Genomic DNA, 23,213 nt, shown 5'->3' with positions numbered 1-23,213 from the left:
CTGAGCTACACAGTAAATCCTTGTTGTTTATTTTATATACAGTAGTGTGTATCTGTTAATCCCATACTCCTAATTTATCCCTCCCCCAATGAACGGTTCTTGATAAAAGTATTTCATCTTTGTATCAAAGCACAAGGAACGTGTGACTGCATCCTGGTGAGAACAAATCAGTCATTCACGTATCCATCAGTACACGAGTTATCTGGGCGTATAGAGGTTCCTACCTTCTGATTCCAGTGATCTGCCCTGGCCCAGGGAGTAAAATAAAATCTGTACTAACATCAGCACTAGCATGTCAAGGAGAAAAGGGAACTTTCCCAAGAGAATGATGTGTCTGTGTTAACACACTTACTCAGGTTTAAACCCTACAAAGAGAGAAAGCAGAACAATTTCTAAAATCCCTTCACCATACTGTACGGTTGACCTAAAATGCTGATACTGAAGTTAGGACTGAATGCCCCTATTATGAGCCAATAATGCCATATCTGGGTGGCGGTGTAATTACGTTTCAGCGAGCTGTCTGGAGTGTAGGTGAGTCCATGCAGTGCTGTAGCGGGACTGGACTGCATTCTGGAAAGCACGTGTATCATCTGCAAGGTTAACTATCAGTACATTAGCAACAGCTCTGCTGGCCGCTTGAACTTTTATTAAAAACGTACGGCCGCACAATCACACGGACGGGGGGCAGCTGTAACGGGGGGCACCCTTCCGGTGCGCACCTCGTAAACAAGGAGAGTCCAGCGTAAGGCTGCAGAGGGACTGGATTCGGGGGGCGAGGGGGAGGTAGTGCGTTCCAAACAAACAGACTCTTTAAAAAATCAGCCACTGAATTAGTTTTCTGATGTCATTAAACAGGTGACATTTTAAGGTATAAATAGCAAACGATACTTATAAAGTTTTCATTGAACCAAGTATATGGAAATGATGTACAAGATTGAGGCAGGGAAGGCAGGGAACTGGTATACATACGATGTAGGAGATCAGGGAAGCCAGTCAAAGCTCAGTCTTAGTCCCCTGGCATCACAAAGGACAGCCCGCCAACCATGAAGGTGCGTTGTTAACAACTGCATAGAAAAGTAGCAATACTTTCTTTTATGAATACTTGTCACTATTCTTTGTTCTGAATAAAGTCTTGAAAACTTTTTAAGGACCTGCAGTTTCTACGAGGGAATGAGGTTACGTGTGTGGTGAACACAGCGAAGTGGTCTCTGTCTTCATAGGTGGGCTCACCCACACCATCGCTTCCCCCCGCAGTCAGTCCCCCTCAAACTCTGCTACCCTCCATGCTGCCAGTCAGAAGGAACTAAACAAGCAAAATATAAGTATCTGAAATCATAGAACAGCTCAAGATCCACCCCTTCAGTCAGCAGCATGAAAGAGACCATACACAGTGTTAAAAAAAGAAACAAAAGAGCACGTTAACGGCCGAGTCATTCTTCCTTCTCTAAGTATGATCTGAGCTGCCACGCATTCCTACATGAGATCGCATTCAAGCACCATGAGTCAGGAATCGCAGGGCGGTGATGCTGGTCACGCCCCTCTGCATCTCAGCTTCCTCGTCGACAAGGAGGAAACGTTCTCCTACCAGGATTTTTAAAACATTAAATATATACTAATTAAAACACTGGGGAAAAAAGACATAGTGTCCAGAAAGAGATGCAGGAACATACGGGGATTTAGTATATGGTAAAAGTGGGGAAGGAATGCATTCACCCAGGAGGCATCTTCCAGAACGGTGTGGTGAGGAGTGTGGAAGGTCCTCTCCCCAACAAAACAACCCTTTAACAGAAGAAGCCACGAAACAATCAATCTTTTGCAGTTTCTGGAAACCGACCTAAAAGCACACAGCTATGGAGAAAAATTCATTCAAAGAAATCTACTAAGTCCAGGGAAGAACGTCAAGCGTCAGGGGCACCCCTCAGCTCCCCGTCTCCATCTGATAGAAAGGATTCCAGAGAGCTCTCCTCCAGGCAGGTGCAGTCAACACAACAGGGGTGGTGGTGGATCCCCTGCCCCCAGCTCCCAGAAGTAGGGTGTAAGCTCTACCCCAGAGGCGGCAGGCTAAGACTTCCCCTGTGCTTGTAGGGCAGAGGGTCCACGCAGGGAGGGGCAGGCCCAGAAGGAGTGTCACTCCGGGGAAACACTGCACTGTCCCTGCTGTGCAGTGGCCCAGAGGTCCTCCCCAAAGGGAGAGGCAGGACGACAGCTGTGCCGAGGGGACTGACTGTATTTGTATCAGAGAGTGGAGAACTGCACGCCTCCCTGATGCCATTGCCAAGTTGAAGACAAAGTGGGGAGCGATCCCGAGGCCCCCAACTCCACGGTCACGCAGCAGAGAGCACACTGGCAGAGCAACCAGAAGGTGAAGAGGCCAGAGCGCCCTCCTGAGGTCACAGGCAGCCCCGAGGCTCAGGGAGGCTGCTGGCAAGCACTGGAGTGCTCCTGTCAGAGCAGGCTTGGGCCGCTGCAGACACAGTCCCCACGCTGCACCCACATCAACCAAAGGGCGGGAGCCCTGGTGGTGCTGGGGCTTTGGCGCCACTGCTGAGCAAACCCTGGCTGAATGATAAACTACCCTGACCCAAGAGCAGACCCCAGGAAGCCAGGCTTCAAAGTACAATGACAGGCATCCCCGGAAGTCCAGAGAACCACACGCGTGTCCAAGGTTGCCCTCTCAGGAGAGACGGGAGAGGGAAAACCCGTATGCGCTAGTTCCCCGTTGCACGTGGGCAAAAATGTAAACCCCTGAACTATGACAGCAGCCTACACACACACACACACACACACACACACACACACACACACACTCTCTCTCTCTCTCTCTCTCTCTCTCTCTCTCTCTCTCTCTCTCTCTCTCTCTCTCTCAGTGGTCAAGGGCAAAAATCCGACCGGCCCAGGGGGTGAAACCCAACCTCTGACCAACAAGTGGCTTCTGCTGACCCAAGGGTAACCCCTAGGTAGTTGGGCTAAATGATTTAAACAAGAAAAAATCTGAGCAGGGAAACAGAGGCTGCACGGTGCAGGGAAATCGACTTCACACAGTTAGCTCAGCCGAGTCACTCGGCACATAAACCAACGACTGAGCAAACCACATCAACCCCATGGGGAGGAGTTGCTGTAATATATTATCTAAATGTCTAGTTTTCAACAAAAAACGATGAGACACACAGAGAAACAGGAAAGTGTGACCAATAAACAGGGGGAAAGAGCAGGCGATAGAAACTACTTCTGAAGGGCCCAGATGATGGACCTGGCGGACAAAGGCTTCTAGAGCAGGGAGAGCCGTAGAGCAGGGAACAGAGAATCTTACAAGTAGTCAATGCCCTGTGAATGCTCTTATTATCTTGCTCTAGAAACTGTGAGCCCTTTTAGTAGTGTTGGCCCTTAAATCACCAGGGACCACGCCCAGGCTCCACTTCACCCCTGTGGCTCTGCCCTGGCCAGCGGGGCCTGCTCACGGCCACGGCACAGTGGGCTCCCTGGCACCGCGGTAAGTGCTCTGTGAAGTTCACGAGCAAGCCCAGAGGCGGCTGTGTTCCAAGGGACTCGGGGGATTGGACAGACTGGACAGTGCCTGTTCACAGGAGGTTCTTGCCTGGTTGAGAACAGACGTAAGCTCAGCAGAGAAATTGCCAGTTAGCTTGGGCCAAAGGCGGCGAGTCTCCTAAATGCCCGGAGAGCCCTGCCCCAGCCTCTTCCACAGACTGGGTTCCTGGAGCCCAAGGCACTGGGGCTCAGCTTGTCTTTGTGTCCTCAGAGGCCGGCATGTATAAGGGGCTTAACAAACGCTTCTATGTGCAAGAACGTTTACAGCAGCATTGTTTCTAACAGCACAAACGTGAAAACAAGAGAGTAAAAGTGGGCTTCCCTGGTGGTGCAGTGGTTAAGAATCTGCCTGCCAATGCACAGGACACGGGTTCGAGCCCTGGTCCAGGAAGATCCCACGTGCCACGGAGCAACTAAGCCCGTGCGCCAAAACTACGAAGCCTGTGCTCTAGAGCCTGAGCTCTAGAGCTTGAGCTCGGCCACAAGAGAAGCCACCGGAATGACAGGCCCTCGCACCGCAAGGAAGAGTAGCCCTCGCTCGCCGCAACTAGAGAAAGCCCACGCGCAGCAATGAAGACCCAACGCAGCCAAAAATAAATGTAAATAAAATAAATAAATTAAAAAAGAAAAAAGAGTAAAAGCAAGGAAATGGAGAGTTAAAATAGGGGTATCCTATTAGGTTAGTGTTTTTTTTTGTTTTTTTTTTTTTGTGGTACGCGGGCGTCTCACTGTTGTGGCCTCTCCCGTTGCGGAGCACAGGCTCCGGACACGCAGGCTCAGCGGCCATGGCTCACGGGCCCAGCCGCTCCGCGGCATGTGGGATCTTCCCGGACCGGGGTACGAACCCGTGTCCCCTGCATCGGCAAGCGGACTCTCAACCACTGTACCACCAGGGAAGCCCAGGTTAGCGTTTTAATTTTTATTTTTAAAAAATATTATCTTTCCATTTTTGCATGAGTAATAATTGTCGAGATTATTTATTTATTTATTTATTTAGGCCATGCCACACGGCAGGCGAGATCTTAGTTACCCCACCAGGGATCAAATCCGTGCCCGCTGTAGTGGAAGCACAGAGTCTTAACTACTGGACCGCCAGGGAATTCCCACGTTAGAGTTTAAAAAAAATTTTTTTTTAATTGAAGTATAGTTGATTTACAGCATTGTGTTAGTTTCAGGTGTACAGTAAATTGATTCAGTTATATTAGACATATATTTTTTGAAATTCTTTTCCATTATAGGTTATTTACAAGATATTGAATATAGTTCCCTATGCAATATGGTAAATCCTTGCTGTTTACATTCCATATATAAGTGAGATGATGCAGTATTTGTCTTTGATGTATTTTTTTTTTAATTGAAGTAGAGTTGACTTACAATGTTGTGTTCGTTTCAGGTGTACAGCAAAGTGATTCAGTTATATGTATATATATATAAAGTTAGAATTTTAAAAATCATGTTTTTGAAAATGTGTGGATACGGGAAGATGCTAGGAATAAATGAAATGGCAAAGGTTACAAAACAATATAAATATGATCTCAAGTTTTAAAAAGCATATGAAAAAAAAGTGATGCATTGAAAAAAGGTCAGAAGGAAATACACCAAACATTAGCTGTGGTTTTCTGTAGGCAGTTAGATTATGGGTAATTCATTTTCTCTGCTGGGCATGAATAACCCAGTCATAACCCATATTGTGATTATAATCACAATATGAGAAGTTGAAGGAGCAGTAACTGAGGTCACTGTAGACGGGCAGGCCTTCCAGATGAGGCAGGACTTGGTGCCTTGAGGGACAAGTAGGGAACTTCAGCAGCTCCAGTGGCAGCAGAACTGAGCCCCTGCTTGGGGTGAGCTCTGTACAGCCATGCAGGGTACTGCCATCTCTGGGAGAAGGAGGCACAGTGAGCCAAGTTCCCTTTGTCTGGAGCCCTCCAAAGGCTTCCCACTGGGGCCCGAATAAATTCAAACTCCGTGCATGGCCTGCAAGGCTCTCCATGGTCAGGCCCATGGCTCCCTTCCATCCACACCCATGCCCTTGAGGAGATCCCAGCAAGCTTTCTTCCAGGCCCTGGAACCACTGCACTTTCTCACCCCAGGACCTTTGAACCTGCTGGTCCCACTGTTCTCTGATCTTTACCAGACTGCCTCCTTCTCATCAGTGACATCAGGACACTCCGACTTCTCAGAGTGGCTGTTCCTGGCACCCAGTCTAAAGCAGCCTCCCCAGTCCACCTCCGTCACATGGGCTGTTTTATTTTCTGCAGCGCACTTTCCGCTTTCTGACTTGATGGACATGATCTGTTTTTTACCTTGTTCTCCCCCACCCCACCTCACGCCACTGGAATGCAGTTTATTCATCCACAATAGTGTCTCCAGCAGATGGCTGGCGCGCCAGAAACACCAGGTAAACCAAGTCCAAGTGGGCGGACACTTACGCAGTGAGCTCTGTCACCCGGCGGGCCGCGGTCGCTGGCTCGGCACAGGCCCGGCTTCGCAGGCGCCGAGCAGCGAGGGCGCAGTGTCCGGGAGGGCTTTCCGGAAGTGACGGCCAGTGCAAGGACGAGCGGGGGACTAGAGGCGGCTGGAGGCTGGGCGAGGGGCGGCGACGCCCGGCCAGCCGCACGCGGGCCGGGGCCGGAGGCCCGCTCTTATGCGGTACCAATAATGGCAGCTGTCGCCGGCGATCGCCGGCCCTGCGCCCCCTTCCTCCAGCCCGCGCCCCGGCGGGGAGAGGCAGCCAGGGGACCTCCCCGCCCTCCGCGCTTACCGTCTCCGAGGCAGGCTCCCCAGTGCTCAGGGACATGGCGGCGGCGCTGCCCGATCGCCCCTAGGCGCTGCAGGTACGGCCGTCCGGTTCTGGGGCTCCGCCGACCGCCTGGCTGCCAGCGGCCTCCGGGCCTGCCCGCGAGCCCGCCGCGACCCCGCTGCCATGGCAACCGCGCGGGCCCCCGAGCCCCGGATGTGGCCGGCGCCCCGCGAGGCGGGCCGACCGTAAGCGTGTTCGGGGAGCCCCGGCGGGTCGACAGGCTGCGCGCCCAGAGTGTGGGGCGGAGAGCGGGGCGGAGCTGGAACAGTCCAGCCGCCTCCGAGGCTGCAATGCGAGCCTGTTCACTAGTCAGCAGAGCCGGATATTAATATTTATTAGGTTAACGTTGAAAGGGACAAGGGGCTTCTGCGATGTCCACAGTCTGCCAGCTCTGAACGCCTGGCATTCAGAAAACCATCTTCCTGATCTCGGTACCTTAGGCTCAAGGGTTCTGATGTAGCCACAGGACAATAAAAAATAAGAGTTCGCACTCACTGTATTCAGTGTGCATCATGAAGATCTTTAGGCGAGTTGGGCTGCAAAGTTTATCTAAATTATTAGCAAGTATAACCTGCCCTTTCTTTTCATACAGACCTCCAAGGGCATTTACTCTGTCCCCCTGCCCTGCTTTATTTTTCCAGCCCCCTGGCCTTTATGATCTACAAGAACTTCCCATGTCTAGCATGTAAGCTCTCTGGAGCAGGGCTGTGTTTTGTTCATGGCTGTATCTCTGTCCTTTGGAACAGGGTCTGGCACATAGCAGGTGCTCAATCAATAGGTATTTGGTGCCCGGCAAGTCATAACTTCTCTGTGCCTGTGTCCTCAAATATAAATTGGAGAAAAGCGTGTGGTGAGGATCAAATCAGTCAGTATCTCTAAACTGCTTAGTGCAGTTGCCGGTTCCAGAGTGAGCACAGTGTGACAGTGTTAGTACACTGTTATGAGGTGAACAAATGAATGAGTCTCCACACAGGGTAGCGTGGTGTAGCAGGAGGAATGCCTGGCGGGTTATTACTGTTCGAATCCTAACACCACCTATTATTATGAGTCCATGGCCCTCGTTTCTTCAGTCTCCTCATCTGTACAACAAAGCGGGTGAGCCACACGGTGGTCGGACGCTGTCTCCCCACAAGCTGGTTAGTGCTCAGGAGCCCAGGTTTAGTAGTTTCACCATCGTCTCCTTGTCTGCAAAGTAGAAACAGTTTCAGGGCTTTTGTTGGCACTGAAGGAGAAAACACAGCTAAAATTCAGCATGGTGCCTGGCACATGGTTAGCACCTCAAAAAAACAAGCTACCAGATAACGCTTTGCCGCTGGTCCAATTACTTGAATGGTATTTTAAATGGCAAAATTTTATTTGTTCTGAAGTTATCCCCTTCACTCATTGGCGCTCCTCTGCTCTGTGAAGCCCTGTTTCCGGAGTGGTGTCAGGTACAGTCTGTACCCCAAGTTCTGGTTCCCTCTTTACACCTGCCCTGATGGATCCTAAAAGAAACCACACGCTCTCCTCTGAGCTGCCACCAGAGTTGTTTATAAAAGGTGAATCTTACCAGGCCTCTCACCTTCTTAACTTCCATCTGCTTCCTCGGGGTATTGTTCACGTGGCAGACAAGTGCTTTCACGATCTAAACTACCTATGCGCCAGTACCTCTTGCTCCTCTCCCTCTGCTGGGGCTCCGCAAACCCCCTGCCCTTCCTGCATCTGTTTCACATACTTTCTCTTAGTTACAGACGGTTCCAGAATTTCCATGCTTCCACTTACAGTGTTTTGACTTTACAGTGGTGCAAAAGCAATTCATATTCAGTAGAAACCGTACTTCAAATTTGGAATTTTGATCTTCTCCCATGCTGCCGATATGCGGTAGGTAGGATCCTTTCTCGTGACGCTGGGCTGCAGCGGCGAGCTGCAGCTCCCAGTCAACCACGCAATCACAAGGGTAAAAAACCATCCACGTACAGCCATTCTGTACCCAGACAACCATCCTGTTTTTCACTTTCAGTACAGTATTCCATCAATTACATGACATATTCAACACTTTATTATAAAATAGGCTTTGAGGTAGATGATTTTGCCCAACTGTAGGCTAATGGAATTGTTCTGAGCAAGTTTTAGGTAGGTTACGCTAAGCTATGATGTTGGGTGGGTTAGGGGCATTAAATGCATTTTGGACTTACAAACGGGATGAAACCCCATTCCAAGCGGAGGAAGATCTGTCTACTTCGCGGCTGGCGCTTTGCTTCGCTTGCCCGCGCAGACACATGGTCCTTTGGCCGGCGAGGCCACGCCCCTTCATGCATAGCCACGCCCCTTCCGCCGAAAAGCCCTGCCTTCCGGGCGCAAAGCCTGCCGGATCCTCGAGCGCGTATTTGTGAGCGTCCCGGTGGGGGTGGGTGATGGGTCAGGTGGACGTGTTCGGCGGTGGCCTGTCCTTCTCAGCCTGAGCTCGTTCCCCGAGCCTGGGCCCTCTGGGCTCTCAGAGTCGCCTCCAGGGCGATTTCACGGTTCCCCACGCCCGCCGTCCCCGTCCTCGCCCCCTCCAAGCCCGGCGGGTCGCACTGTACGGGGCGGGGCCTGCAGCGGTGACGGACGCGAAGCGGGTGAGGCGCGCGCCAGGGAAGGGGTCGCGGTCGCTGTGGCAGGCCCCGCGGGGTCGGGGTTCGGGGCCCGGGACCAGGGCCGGATAGCAGCCTGGGGGCCGCGTGCGTGGCCCGGGCTGGGCCCCGGCACCACCGCGGCCGCCGGCCTGGCGTCCTCAGCGGGGTCCACAGGGAGGGCGCCTTGCGCAAGGACTTAGCCTGGCCAGGGGTGGACAGACAGGCGCCCCAGCCCAGGCAGGCCTGCTCCTGACCCGGCAGACAGAGTCACTGGCCACCCCACCCCCCTGCAAGAGCCCACCCTGCGCACAGGACCGACGGGCTCCCTGGACCCTTCCCAGGCCGGACACGCAGGTCCAGTTGCCGCCCCGGGAGGAACCGGCAGTGGGCAGGGCGCCTTCCCCCCCGCACACTGCTGCTGCAGGGTTTTTACACTGACCCTGGGAGGGACAGACACACACCTCCAGTCTGGACTGAGCCGCTCTGCCTGCTACACGTGGCCGGCCCCAGAGCGCGCACACGCCCCTCGCTCTGGCCCGCCTGCAGCCTCGGTCAGCTTCATGCTCCCTTCGTTCTCCCTTCCCACCAGAGTCCCAGGTTGGCCGACTTTGAGCTGCTTAGGCCTCATGCTGTACTTTAGATTCCCTTCCACGTTCACCGCTAGAATTGAGGGCTCTGCTTGCTCTTGACAACCTCCGGTCCCACCTGAGCTGAGGCTTGACATCCATCCCGGCAACTTGAAGTTTCCATCTGAAGATTGTGGTCAGCTGGCCTGAGGTGAAAGTTCTGGGGCCTGGGCAGGTATGGGGACTGCCTGTGGCTAGGGCAGGTGGGGTCTGGCCCTGACATTGCCTTTGCAGGAACCCCAGCCTCGTCATGGACCCAGAGTGCTCCCGGCTCCTCCCTGCTCTCTGTGCCGTCTTGGCAGACCCCAGGCAGCCTGTGGCAGATGACACTTGCTTGGAGAAGCTGCTGGACTGGTTTACAACAATAACCGAAGCAGGTAAGGGTGAGGGTGCTGCTGTTGACATTCCCCAGAGGTCAGAGGGTGCCGGGCTCCCCTGTCCTCGGGAAGGACTGTCTATCCGGTGTCCTTCCTTCATATCTTAAAGATTCCCTCTGGCTTTGGGGACATGGCAAGCTGAACCTAAGGGGATGATCAGGAGAGCTTGAGCTGCAGACCTCCTGTTATTCAGGCCACGCTAGGTGGCTGCCGAGGCCACGGGACAAACTTATCTTGTTTGCATTGCATTTTTTTTGTTTTAAGAAATCGGTTTTTTTTTCTGATTATGTAAGCAATACATATTCTTTAAATAAAACTTGAACAGCATAGAGGAGTAAAGAGGAAGATTAAACCACTCCAAACATTTTTTTCCTTCCAGTCTTTTTTCTTTTTTTTTTTTTTAAGATGTTGGGGGTAGGAGTTTATTAATTAATTAATTTATTTTTGCTGTGTTGGGTCTTCGTTTCTGTGCGAGGGCTTCCTCCAGTTGTGGCAAGTGGGGGCCACTCTTCATCGCGGTGCGCGGGCCTCTCACTATCGCGGCCTCTCTTGTTGCGGAGCACAGGCTCCAGACGCGCAGGCTCAGTAGTTGTGGCTCACGGGCCTAGTTGCTCTGCGGCATGTGGGATCCTCCCAGCCCAAGGCTCGAACCTGTGTCCCCTGCATTAGCAGGCAGATTCTCAACCACTGCGCCACCAGGGAAGCTCAGTCTTTTTTCTTAACACATCATAATTCTGTACTTTTCTTATAAAAATGAGGTCACACCGTAAATACAACATATCCTGCTTTTTCTCTCTTACTGTCCTAGTGGGTGTTTTCCCCACTGACACGTTGATTTTATTGACTATGTCAGTTTGCTCTGTGAATGGACGTTAATTTTACAATTAGTCCACTGTTGTTAGATGTCTGTGTTTCTAATGTGTCATTATTATAAATAACGACATAATGGCTTTTTTTGTACGTAAATCTGCTCGCGTAAATGTTTGACTGATAATTGTTTTAGTGTGGATTAAGTGTCATAAATTTCTGCTATTTGTTTCTTTGGTTTACCCTGTTCTTTTACCCTCTTTTGAGTTGAGTATCTAGGTCTGTTTTGTTTTCTCATAGATGCATTTAAGGCTACACATGTCTCTGAAGGAATCACTTTAGCTGCACCCTGCAAGTCTTACTATGCGGTGCTTTTGTTGTGATTTACTTCCAAATATTTCATACTTTTCATTATAATATCTCTTCATCCACAAATTATCAATATTTAAAAGGGTATCTTTAGATTCATGGCATGGGTTTTTTTTTTCAGTCTTTTTATTACTGATTTCTAATTTATTTCATTGGAGTTAGAAAGTATTTGTATGTTGATTCTTTTATATCTGTTGAGGCTTTTATCGTGGCGTAGTACACAGACCATTTTTGCACATATTCTATAGATTTCTCTATAGGATATTATTTTTTGGTATTTATGGAGTCCTCAATTGTGGCCTAGTAGTTAAATTTTTAAAAAATCTTTTTAATTGAAGTATAGCTGATTTACAGTGTTGTGTTAGTTTCTGGTGTACAGCAAAGTGATTTGGGTTTTTTTTTGTATATATATACACACATATTTTTTCAGAGTCTTTTCTATTATAGTTTGTTACAAGGTATTGACTCTAGCTCCCTGTGCTATACAGTAGAACCTTATTGTTTATTTTATATATAGTAGTTTGTATCTACTAATCCCAAACTCCTAATTTATACCCCCCTTTCCCCTTTAGTAACCATAAGTTTGTTTTCTATGTCTGTGAGTCTGTTTCTGTTTTGTAAATAAGTTAATTTGTATCTTTTTTTTTAGATTCCACATATAAGTGATATCATATGATGTCTTTCTCTGTCTGACTTACTTCACTTAGTATGATAACCTCTAGGTTCATGCATGTTGCTGCAAATGGCATTATTTCATTCTTTTTTATGGCTGAGTGATAGTCCTTTCTACACACACACACACACACACATCTTTATCCATATCTGTCGCTGGACACTTAGGTTGCTTCCATGTCTTGGCTGTTGTAAATAGTGCTGCGATGAATTTTGGGGTGCATGTATCTTTTCGAACTATGGTTTTCTCCAGATATATGCACAGGAATGGGATTGCTGGATTATATGGTAACTCTATTAAATATTATTTTTAAATAGCTTTATTTGAGATACAGTTTACATACCATGAAATTGATCTATTTAAAGTGTGTAATTCAGTGGTTTTTAGTAAATTCACACAGTTTTGCCACCATCCAAAGTTAATTTTGCAACATTTTCATCCCTTTAGAAGAAACCTGGTATCCATTAGCAGTTAACCTCTATTCCCTCCTCCCCCAGCCTATATGTATTTTCCTCAGTGTTGTACATGATGAAAAGAATGTAGTCTCCATACTTGTCCTTTAAAGTTTACATTGTTAAAACCTGTGATGTTCTTGCTAATTTGTTTGCTTAATTGTTTTTGAGAGATATGTGAAAATCTTTGAGATGGTGGACTCAACAATTTCTCTTTGAAATTCTGTCTCTTTTCCCCCTTTGTATAGTTTGAAGTTAGGTTAGGTATGTACAGTCTTAGACTGTTATATCTTCCAGGATTTGGCTGTTTGAGCAATGAGTTTCTTTCTAAAGCTCTGGCAGAGCTTTTTGCTTTAAAGTCAGTTTTGTTTGATGTACTCTTGCTGCAGCAGCTTTTCAGAAATTAGGATTTGCCAACTGTATCTTTTCAGCCCTTACAAATGTGGCCTTCTGTGTTGTCACGCTTCATTGTTTCTTACACACAGTGTGATGCTAGCCTTTGGTTCTTGATCTAGTCTGCACAGCTCTTTATTCTAATGGACAGTTTAGTTTGTTGAGTTTACTGTTACATTTGAACCTGTTTTTACTATATTCTTTTGCATTTAAAACATGTTTTCCATGCCTGTCATGCCTTTTGCCTCCTTTTCTGCGGCCCCCCCCCCATTGGATTAATAAAGCTTTTGTTTTTTCAGTCTTTCTGGTTTTGAAGTGAAGTTTTGAAGCATTCCACTTACGTTTTTAGGGGTTACTCTTACATGCAAACTGGATTTTAAAAGTTGAAAGTCAGTTAGAAGTTCTGTCTTCTGCGCCAACCACACACGGAGCCTCGGGCACTTTCACTCCAGCTCAGTCCAGTCTTCTGTGGTTTGTTGTCTGGTATTTTGATTCTGTTTTGTTTTAAACTCCTTCAAAAGTTACTTAATGTTTAAAGTCAGTGCTTTTTGAGGTTTGCCCACACGTTTTTGGTTTCTTTGATTCCTGCTTCTCTCTCCTTCAGCCTGTTTTTTCCTCCTTACTGTGCCATTCATTGTCCTTTCACGAGGGCCTCGCAGTGGAAGCCCCCCAAGTGCTGCCCCAGATTTCCTTCCCCTCCCCCTCCCCCACCCTATCCGTGTTTTGGAATGACAGAGCAGTTAGGTATAGACGTTTTAGATGCCACGTCTGGAAAAGAATGCCTGTTCCATTGTGCTTCTTGCTTTCGTATTCTCAGTTTAAGAGAAAAGTACCCATTGGAGAGGTGAAAATTGTCTTCTGCTTTAAGTTGCATTTCTTTTTCATAATCAGCAAGGCAGGACATCTTTTGTGGTTTGCTGGCCATTTGTATATTCTGTCCAGGTCCCTTGCCTGTGGTTAAGGTATTGGCTTTCTATATTGTCTCCCCTCATTGAATTAAAGTTATGGATCCTTTGTGGCGGTTGTTGCAACTATTTCCTCCCAGTTGGACTGCTAAGTCTAATAGCCTGAGAGAAAGGGAGTCTGGGGGTTGCCAGAAGAATGGTCCCTTAGGGAGGCATGCACTGTGCCCCTGGTAACATGCTTCCCGGCTGGGCCTGTCTCCAGGGTCCAGTCTCTTGTTACTACAGGAAAATCCCTGCCTGGTAGAGCTGCTGTTCCACGTGGTGAAATCCCAGGACCTAAGTTCCAGAATCCTCTCCTTCTCACTCCGCCTCGCAGGGATATTTGCAGCCCAGGAAAACTGCTTCCAGTATCTTCAGGTGAGCCTGAGTCCTCCCCACCTGAGTGACCCACCTTCTCCTGCAGGTACACAAAGCAGTGGTGGCTGCCATGACCCCTACGTCTCCGAAGCTTGTTTTGCCCCCGTATCTTGACGTGTGCCGCAAGGTTTTTATTCCTGAGTAGAATTCTCCTTTGAAACACTCACCAGGAGTGATGTTGGGGTGAACGGTGAACATTTTAGAATACGGCAGAGCTGGGGCCGGCTCTCTGCTCCGACGCTGCCCTTCCTGGGGGTCCCTCAGTTCAGCAGTGCAGGCTCCGGGGGCCTAGCCCACCCCAGCTCGCCGTGGGACAGGCTTCCCAGGATGGTCCACACTGAAGCGTGTTTTAGGAAGTGACTTCATGTATGATAATCCACCCATACCTCTGGTGCTTCGCGGTTGGTAAAACACCTCAGTTTACAAAATCACATTCATGTTATCCTGGGCGCCCTGGCCAGTAAGCAGGTCAGGAGTCTTCATCTTTTTCGTGGATTAGGAGACAGTGAGGGCTCAATATAAGAATCCCACAGAACTGGCAGAGCTCACACTAGACCCTGAAGAGTCACACTGTTCGAATGCTCTGTTACACCATCTGCTTCTCTGAAAGTAAATCCTCAGTCCCAGTCCCATGGCCTTCCCCAACTTCACTGATTTCCTGAGTACTTCCCAGTTCCCATCTCTACTTCTCCACAGCCGCCTCTTCCTCCCCAAGGTTGACCATGGCTTTAGAGGCTTAGAAGACCACTGACTTCAGTCTGGTGGTTGGCCCCCTGTACGTGGGGACGAGGGACACGGGCACGTTCGGGCTCTGAGTTGCAGTGGAAGGTTGCTCTCTGTCCTGGGCCCGTTGCACTGGCTTGGGCTCCCGTTCCCTTTTCACCTGGCCCTTCATAGACTCCCGGGGGGTCTGGCAGCCCTAAGGCCCTTCAGCAGCCAGATGCTCATCAGTAGATGGTGTCTGGGCAGGGGACATGTGGACAAACTACTTGAGGCAGGGGCCTGAGCCTTTTTACCTTCCCATTGGCTACGAGCTTCCCCCAGGGAGAGGCTGTAGCTCTGGGGGCGCATTTCGGTGACGCGAGATCCCACAGAGGGCCTGCCCTGTGAGCTGCCGCCTCCAGCAACACCCCTCAAGGCCTCGAGGCCGCTGCGGAGTTAGAGTCATCCCTTGAGTGACTGGAAGTGTGTCTCCGAGGCCCTGTGGTCCCTTACCCTGGAGTCTGAGGTGACTTGAGGGTGGGGACCAGCATTTTATTGTCAAGATGGACAAGGCTCAGAGCTAGTAGCTTCACCAGTGAGGGGCTCCGTTGGTAAGAGGCAGCCCCCGAGTTTCCCACTCATTGTGTTGGCACCGTGTAGTGAACAAGAATCTTGTGCACGTGGCAGCAGATCAGGACAATGCGTTATTGTCCTGTGGCCGTCCACGAGCAGGTGGGGACTGAGCGGGGAGCTAGCCACTGCCTGCTGACGGGGTGGGTGGTCAGCTTCGTAGGGGCAGTGGTCTTGCAGCTGGGTTGTAAGGGGTTTGAGCAGGTGTATTGCAGCGGGGCTAGGCCTGACTCACGGGGCATGCTGGCTGATCCAGGGTAGGGGACACCTGGAGGAGGGCAGCTGTCCTGGAGGACCCCGAGTGCCAAGCACAAGAGCCCAGTAGGCTGTGGAGACCTTTGGGGGTCCTTGAGCGCAGCATGTCGTCGTCAGAGGGGGACCTTTGGCGTTGCAGTTGGTGGGCTATTTGGGGGAAGGGTTTCTGAAGTGAACTGTGACAGGGTTGATGTGCCTTTATGTAGAACCCAGTTCTCCGTTCCGAAGTTCTCTCCCCTGGAAGGCAGAGTTCGCAGTGCTGTGGCTGCCATCGGCTGGCTCTGATGGCCACCTGCCACCTCTCACGGGCTCTTTGTGTCGGCAGCTCACGAGAAATTCCCCCAAAGAAGTGCCTCGACCAGCTGTGAACGATAGAAAAGCCATCTCTGATGTGTGGTTCCCTGGGAACTTGCTCAGGTCACCACTTCCTTCTCTGCTTCCCAGCAGGGGGAGCTGCTGCCCATGCTCTTTGGGGAGGTGGGCCCCCTGGGAGGAGCGGCCTGGACGGCCCCCACTGTGCGCAGCGGCTGGATTCAGGGCCTGCACACCCTGGCACAGCATCCTAGTGCCCTGCGCTTCCTTGCCGCCTGTGGTGAGTGCACCCGTCTGCCCTGCCTTCTGCCTCTGCCCTGGCCGTGCCTGATGCTGTGCGACTCCTGGGAAATCACTGCACCTTGCCGGCTCTCTTCCTCTGAACGTGAAAGTGGCTGTGGTATCGCAGGGCTGTTGTGAGGAACATTCGGGGTACCCAAGGGTTGGAGGCCCCTCAAGGGTGTACAGTGTCCTGTGGCTTGTAGGTGAGACCCAGCGGTTGGGGTGGCTTGGAAACTGATGAGAAGAATCCCAAGTGGCCACAGGGTTCTAAAGCCCCTCGCCCTGTGAACCCTCCACTCTGATTCCTTTGCCTCTGGGTAGCGGGGAGGCTGGCCTCTGACAGTGCCTCCGCATTGGGTGGTTTCTGAGTTCTGCCCGTGAGGGTCTGAAGTCCAGTGGTTGAAGCTGCTCAGCGGTTTCAGCGTCTCTGCTGTCACCATGGACTCTGTCCAGTTGAACCCTGTTTCTCTCCCCACCCGTTGTCCCTCCCCCCACCAGGTGCTGTTGACACCATCTTCTCCCTGCAGGGAGATCCCAGCCTGTTTGTGGCCTCGGCAGCCGGGCAGCTCCTGGTGCACATCCTGGACTTGGCAATGCGAGTCCCAGCCGAGGGTCGCTGTAGTCCGCAGGCTTGTGACTGGCCAGCATGTGCCCAGAAGATTGTGGGTCACATCGAAGACTCCCTGTGCTCCACAGCCACCCCGCAGGTCACACAGGCCCTGAGTGTCCTGACCACCGTGTTTGGGCACTGCCACGGCCTTTGGACGCAAGGCCTTTGGGTGCGGCTGAGCCCCCTTGTGGCCCGCCTACTCGAGAAAGACCCTGTCCCAGCCTCACACTCGCTCGTGGATCTCCTTCTCAGCGTGGCCCGGTCAGGCCCCCGGGGCGCAGCTGGTGGGGTGGGCAGGAGGGGGGGCTCGTTTTCTTCGGGAAGTCTTGGGGCAGCCATCACACCTGGGCCACATCTCCCTGGCTGCCCGAGAACGCTGCCTCGAGTAGAGGGGACACCAGAGGGGGTCTGAAAACCCGCACACCTGGGAAGGGCCTTCCGTCTCAGCCGGCACACCCAGCCCAGGCCACGGCGGCCCCCCGGGCACGGTGTGGGCAGGATGGGGGAATGACGTTCTCTTCCTGGGCTCCTCCTCTGCAGTTCTGCGCCGAGCTCTGACCATGGCCTGTGGGAGACTTTGGCCCAGACTCTGAGCCGCTTGAGCCCCACACATGCAGGGCCTCTGGCTTTGGGGATCCTGAAACTGCAGGACTGGTAAGGATTGGGGTTCATGTTGTGTGAGGCGGGCCCAGAGGTCAGGGAACTTCAGGGGAGCTCCTGGAACCAGAGATCAGTCAGAGGCAGCTGGCCGGGGCATGGCCAGGCAGTCCGTGGGTTATCACCAAGGTGTTGGCATAGGCTCCGGCTTCTACATTTTTTAGTGGTGGAATAGGTTTTTCACAGGCTCCCCAAAGATAAAAGAGACTCTTGGAGCAGCCGTGCTCAGAGCAGGGCTGGATTCATACTCAGGACCTGCTCAGCTGCCTTCTCCACCTCCCCAGTGGCCTCACCATGTGGATCCTGGGCCATCCCGTGTGCATGCCACTGCGGGGGGCGGGTACTAGGGGCTGTGGGACGGTGGAGGGGGACCCAGTAGACAGGAGTGACAGGACAGATTCCCAGAGGGAGAGAGATGTGCGCCCTACCAGGAAGGGAGTGTGGGGTCCGGAGAGGTGGGAAGGAAGAGAAATCATTCCAGGGTTTCGGGCGGACTAGAGCTGGTCTTGTTGGCCCAGGTCTGGGGTGAAAGTGGGCACAGGGCGCTGGGGACACGATGCAAGCCTGACTCTGGGCTCCAGGGTCTCCGGATGTTCAGAGAGAGGGAGTGGTCCGAAGGGAGAGGGAAGGATTGGGCGGCTGGCTTGGGGGGCGAGCTCTGTACCAGCTTCTGGGCCCGAGCACATCGGCGAGACCACGTTCCAGAACGTAGGAAAGGATATCTCAGCACTGGGAGTACTATCAGGAGGTGGGGCATCCCATCCCTCTGGCCCTGAGCAGGCACCGCCCATCGGGGTGGGTGTGGCCAGGCCTTCCCCAGGCTCTTCCTGGGGCCTGGGTGGCGCGCTCGAGCAGCTCCTTGGAGTCCCATGCCAGTGGTGTGAGTGCTGGTCACAGTGCTTACAGGGAGGCTGTTTCTCAAGGGGGTGTCCAGATCCCGAGCACTGACCCCTTTGGCCCAGACTCGCTGGGGATATTAGGAGGGTAGCCAGCTTGCCTGAGGGCGGGGCAGCCCTCACCGTGTCCTCTGCCTTCAGTCCGCAGGCACTGAGCACCCAGGCCTTCGGCCTCCTCCTCCAGCCCCTGGCCTGTGTCCTGGAGGCTGCTGCTCAAGCCCCTGGACCCCCAGGTAGGCTGCTTGGGAAGGGTGGGCAGGTGCAGGAAGGCAGGACCCTGGGGTCCTGAGAATGTCCTTGGGGCCAGGGTGGGCTGATGGGCAGCGGGGTACCTGGCTTGCCACCCCACCTAAGAGTGAAGGTGGCTGCGGTGTAGGCTGCCGTCCCAGGTGTGACCGCTGCTCACGTCCCCACCTGGGAGTTCATAGGGCAGTATTGCCCCCTGTGGGCATCAGCTGGAGTGGCCCCCAGAGCAGCTGACCTTGGCAGTTGGTGGTGGTGACCGGGGGCCTGGGCCACGTGGATGGTTCCTGACCCAGAGCAGGCACACAGGCTTGGCACTCGTCCTCCCAGAAGGTCAGGTCTGTGATGGCAGAGTGAGTTTCCTCGCTGCAACTCGTCTTGCTTCAACTGCACGATGGGGTGAGGATTAGAGAAGGGGGCCCAGCTGTGCCTCGGAGCCCCACGTCGAGTGTAGAGATGGGCCTCTGACTGGCGGAAACCGGCCCAGGCATGGGCTGCAGGGAGAGTGGGACTGCTCGAGAGCCCTGCAGCCAGGTTCAGACCTCAGCTCCGGCCGGCTGGACCCTACCCTGGACGAGCCACCTGCTCGGAACCTCCGGGCCTGGTCTCTGGTATGAAGCAGTGGCCAGTGGCAAGGCCTTCAGTGGCCACACAGGAGGTGCCCGCTAACCGGGAGCTGTTTCTGGTCGCCCTCTAGGCTTGCTGGAGGGGGCCGCAGGCGACTCGATGACGGTGGACACGCTTCTCTCCTCCAAGTCGGCCTGTGTGGGTCTCCTGAGCTGCTCTCTGGCCCACCTGGGGCTGCTGCAGCCGCTGGTAGGTACGGCCCGGCCCAGGTCCACACTGGCAGTGGGACTCGTGGCCTGCATTGACCCTCCCTCCTCCCCCAGCCCCAGCGCCCCTCGCCCTGGCCGCAGGCGCCCCTGCTTGAGGCTGTGGTGACAATACTGCGGCTCTGCAGTGGCTCAGCGGCCCCCACCTCCGATGTGGGCGGCCGTCTCTGTGCGATCCTGGTGGGCTGTGGCCGGGTCCAGCGAGCTGCTCTGGATTTCTTGGGGGCGCTGTCTCAGGGGACCGGTAAGTGAGAATGCTTTCTCCTGCACAGCTTGGGTGTTGGGCGAGCCCCACAGCTACTCAGAGATGTCCCAAGACTGCTGTCTTCTGCATGTCTCCTCTGGGGCAGGGGCTGGGATTCAGCTGACCCATGGGTTCTGTCCCCTGTTTTCCTTGGGTTGCCGCACCTGTGGGCTGGGGAGGCCCCAGGCTAGGAGGTGGGGTGCTTCAGCCACATCCACGTCTGCCTCAGGCCCTCAGGAGTTGGTGACGCAGGTGCTTTCCGTCCTCCTGGAGTACCTCGTGAGCCCTGAGTCCAGCTCCACGGTACATGCACGGGGTGCAGGGTGGAGGGAAGGGGCGGGGAGGCAGAGGCCGGGCACCCCTGCAGGCCTCTCGGGGGCCAGAATTGCCTCTTTTTTTTTTTTTTTTTTTTAATTAATTTTAAAATTTTGGCTGTTGCTGCACGCGGGCTTTCTCTAGTTGTGGCGAGCAGGGGCTACTCTTCGTTGCGGTGTGCGGGCTTCTCATTGCAGTGGCTTCTATTGTTGCGGAGCATATGGGCTCTAGGTGCAGCGGGCTTCAGCAGTTCTGGCTTGTGGGCTCAGTAGTTGTGGCTCACGGGCTCTAGAGCGCAGGCTCACTAGTTGTGGCACACGGGCTTAGCTGCTCCGCGGCATGTGGGATCTTCCTGGACCAGGGCTCGAACCCGTGCCCCCTGCATTGGCAGGCGGATTCTTAACCACTGCGCCACCAGGGAAGTCCCCAGAATTGCTTCTTAAAGTGAGTTTCAAGGGGCAGGCAGCTGCACAGGGTTCGGCCCAGGGCCTGGCATTGGTGGAGATTGAGTGAGCGGTCACTGGGCCGTGGAAAGCAGGGAGAGGATGCAGTCTTACAAGGAATTCTCCATGAGAGATGTAAACTAGAACCAGGTGGGCCTTAACGCTTGGAGTCCCAGCTCTCATTGAGGTTTCCTGCAAATCTCCCCGTTCTTGTAGCCCCAGGGTTGAGTCATGCTCTGGGGGTGCAGGATTAGCATGTGTACTGAGCAGGTAGTGGGGAGACTGGATGATAAGCCTGGCAGATTCTGGGGCTTTCAGGAAAAGGTGCCGTGGGTAGTTCCTCCTGTTTTGGTGCAGAAGTTTCATTTCCCCGGTAGCGGGGCTTCCTGACAAGAGCCGCCCCCTTCTCTTCTCTCTCTCTAGTCTTGGATGCCAGTCTGCCGCTTCCAGAGGCTTCTGCCTCGTAAAAATGAAGTCCAGTGTTCCCTCTCCCCATGTACCCCGTCCCCATCTTACACCCCAGGGTGGGGGCGGGGGCAGGGGCACTGGAAGGTGGACGGGGGCAGGCGGGCCAGCTCATCCCTCCTGGCTCTGCAGCCCCACTCTTCCCGCTCCAGGTTCTGAAGAAGGCCTTCCAGGCCACGCTGAGGTGGCTCCTGAGCTCACCCAAGACCCCCGGCTGCTGCGACTTGGACCCCCACACCCAGCTGTTCCTCAGAGGTGATCCCAGCCCCTCCCAGGGGTGAACTGAGGGAGGAGCAGGGATGGAGGCGACTGGGGGCTGGGTGGGAAGGCAGGGTGGACATGGCCCGGGCCCCTCTGAACCGTTCCTCCTGCCCCAGAGCTGCTTCCTGTGCTACAGAAGCGCCTGTGCAGCCCCTGCTGGGAGGTGAGGGACTCAGGCCTCGAGTTCCTGACCCAAATGACCAGACACTGGGGAGGTGAGTGCAGGGTGCGGGGCCGGGGGCTGGGGGTCCCTGTGGGAGGGCTGGCCTGGCCTTGGCACACCGTTGTCCCAGGTAGTTGGGAACTCGGACTACCTAGGCTGCCTTTGGGGAGCGAGGAGAGGCCGTGGACTCAGCTTTTGGTCACAGCTGGTTGTGGCTTCTTGGACCCCCAGGGCGGGCCGGCTTCAGACAAGTGCTACTTGCTTCAGAGGTGCCCGAGCTCACCAAGCAGCTTCTGCGAGACCCTGAGAGTTACGTCCGCGCGAGCGCAGTGACTGCCACAGGGCAGCTGTCTACCTGGGGCCTGTGTGCCAGCCCTGAGTGCCCAGGGGCTCAGCAGGTAGGCAGTGGGTCCTGTGGCCATGGGCCCACCTGGCGGCTGTCCTCATGCCAGGGTGGAGTGGGTCTGCCGCCTAGGGGTGGCATTCGGGGTCAGGCGTGTCCCCTGAATCTCTGGCTCCGCTTCCTGGAAGCCCTGTCACTTGGACACGGCCACCCCCATTTGACGGTGGGCAGATGGGGGGCTGAAGGGCACATCGCCTGAAGGAAGCCGAGCGTGGCAGGGGGTCCTCATGGGGGTTCTCCCTGCTGCACCCCGAGCCCGTGAGCAGGAACTCGACTCCCTGGCCCCTCCGCCCTCTTCCCACTCTGTCCTCCAGAAGAGCCAGCTCGCGGAGCTTCTACACGTCCTCTCCACAGACTCGGAGGGCTTCCCCCGGAGGGCCGTCATGCAGGTCTTCACTGAGTGGCTGAGGGATGACCATGGTGACGTAGCTGAAGACGTGGAGTGGTTTGTGGCCAGAGTGCTCCACGCGGCGAGCAGGGACTTGGACTGGGAGGTGAGGGCCCAGGGCCTCGAGCTGGCACTGGTGTTCCTGGAGCAGTTGCTGGGTCAGCGCGGCTCCCACTGTCCCTATGCCGTGGCCCTGCCTGAGACAGCCCCACCTGGCATGCTGGCCCAGGCCCTGCAGCTGCTCTGCCGTGTGCAGCTCTTTGAGTTTGCCTTCCGTGCCTTGTTTGACTGTGACCGAGCTGTGGCCCAGAAGTCCTGTGATCTTCTCCTATTCCTGAGGGCCAAGGCTGCTCCCTGTGGCAGCCCGCAGGAGGCGGGGGACAGTCCCAACGTGGCCTCTGTGGAGGCCACCCTGCAGAGATGGCAGGCAGGTGAGCAGGGTCAGCCCCTGGGGTACCTGGAGCCCAGGGCCATCGTAGCTGTGCTGAGGTCTATAGACCTGGAGGGCCTTCGGGACACTCTGGCTGAGAGCAGTGACCATGTGGAGAAGAGCCCCCAGTCCCTCCTGCAGGACGTGCTGGCTGCCGTGGGCGTCCTTGGGGAGAACGAGGCAGACTGCTACTGACCAGCCTAGTGGCAACCTCCCCAGGACCCTGCTGCTGCACCACGTCCCTTCCTTGGGCCCTGCCATCCTGAGGGCTCTAGTCTGGCCTGGCTGCACAAGGGGCCCTCCAGGGAAGCCAGGACCAGGTGAGTCCAGCAAGCGCAAAGTGCCCCACATTTTGATGTATTGCTGAAGAAGTGGCTTATTTTCTACTCAGAATAAATGTGATTTGACGGTGCCACTGGGTGAGCACAGTGTTCTAAGACTGCCCAGGGGTAGGCCCCAGGCCTGGTGGGGGCTTGGAGAAACATTGGGTGGGGGGGGGACCCTCTGCACAGTGGCCACGTGCTTCCTTGGCATGGAGGGGTGGTTCCTCTGCTTGGATCCCACCATGCCCCAGGGACACACAAGGTCAGAGAGCAAACAGCTCAGGCTGGAGGGTGTCTGGCCTTGGTCCCTGGCCCCTGACGATAGTGACCCCAGGTCTAACCAAGCCAGGTTTTCAGTCTCTGAACCCCCAGAATCAGCTTGACCTTGTAGCAGTT

General features: G+C 53.9%; 2 protein-coding genes across 9 annotated transcripts in view; one reads left to right on the top strand and one right to left on the bottom strand.

Moving 5' to 3' along the window:
* Positions 1-6,460, bottom strand: part of IQCE (IQ motif containing E) — a 39,044-nt gene extending 32,584 nt beyond the window's left edge. Inside the window, exon 1 of the mRNA XM_081255448.1 lies at positions 6,311-6,460. Coding sequence (XP_081111574.1) covers positions 6,311-6,346 — 36 coding nt within the window. The 5' untranslated portion in view covers positions 6,347-6,460. The remainder of the gene's footprint in view (positions 1-6,310) is intronic.
* Positions 6,461-8,698: 2,238 nt separating this feature from the next.
* On the top strand, positions 8,699-22,903 carry BRAT1 (BRCA1 associated ATM activator 1). 8 transcript variants are annotated; one of them, XM_081255434.1, is made up of 15 exons: positions 8,699-8,717; positions 9,533-9,720; positions 9,804-9,946; positions 13,808-13,962; positions 15,994-16,141; positions 16,642-17,014; positions 17,294-17,407; positions 18,448-18,539; positions 19,247-19,365; positions 19,440-19,626; positions 19,856-19,929; positions 21,002-21,104; positions 21,227-21,325; positions 21,505-21,671; positions 21,991-22,903. In XM_081255434.1, exons 3-15 carry the CDS (start codon positions 9,820-9,822, stop codon positions 22,687-22,689), a joined length of 2,457 nt encoding a protein of 818 aa, XP_081111560.1. In that variant the 5' UTR covers positions 8,699-8,717; positions 9,533-9,720; positions 9,804-9,819; the 3' UTR covers positions 22,690-22,903. The 8 variants fall into 8 exon arrangements, with proteins under 8 accessions (XP_081111560.1, XP_081111562.1, XP_081111563.1 ...); XM_081255436.1 differs by lacking the exon at positions 8,699-8,717 and adding an exon at positions 8,724-8,946 and having other exon boundaries at positions 9,584-9,720; XM_081255437.1 differs by lacking the exon at positions 8,699-8,717 and adding an exon at positions 8,724-8,946 and having other exon boundaries at positions 15,997-16,141.
* Positions 22,904-23,213: the final 310 nt, after the last annotated feature.

The sequence above is a fragment of the Mesoplodon bidens genome, assembly GCF_964165515.1.
Source record: "Mesoplodon bidens genome assembly, chromosome: 15".
Classification (NCBI taxonomy): domain Eukaryota; kingdom Metazoa; phylum Chordata; class Mammalia; order Artiodactyla; family Ziphiidae; genus Mesoplodon; species Mesoplodon bidens.
Note: the sequence above shows the minus strand (reverse complement) of the source record. Positions and strands in the feature narration are given on the sequence as shown.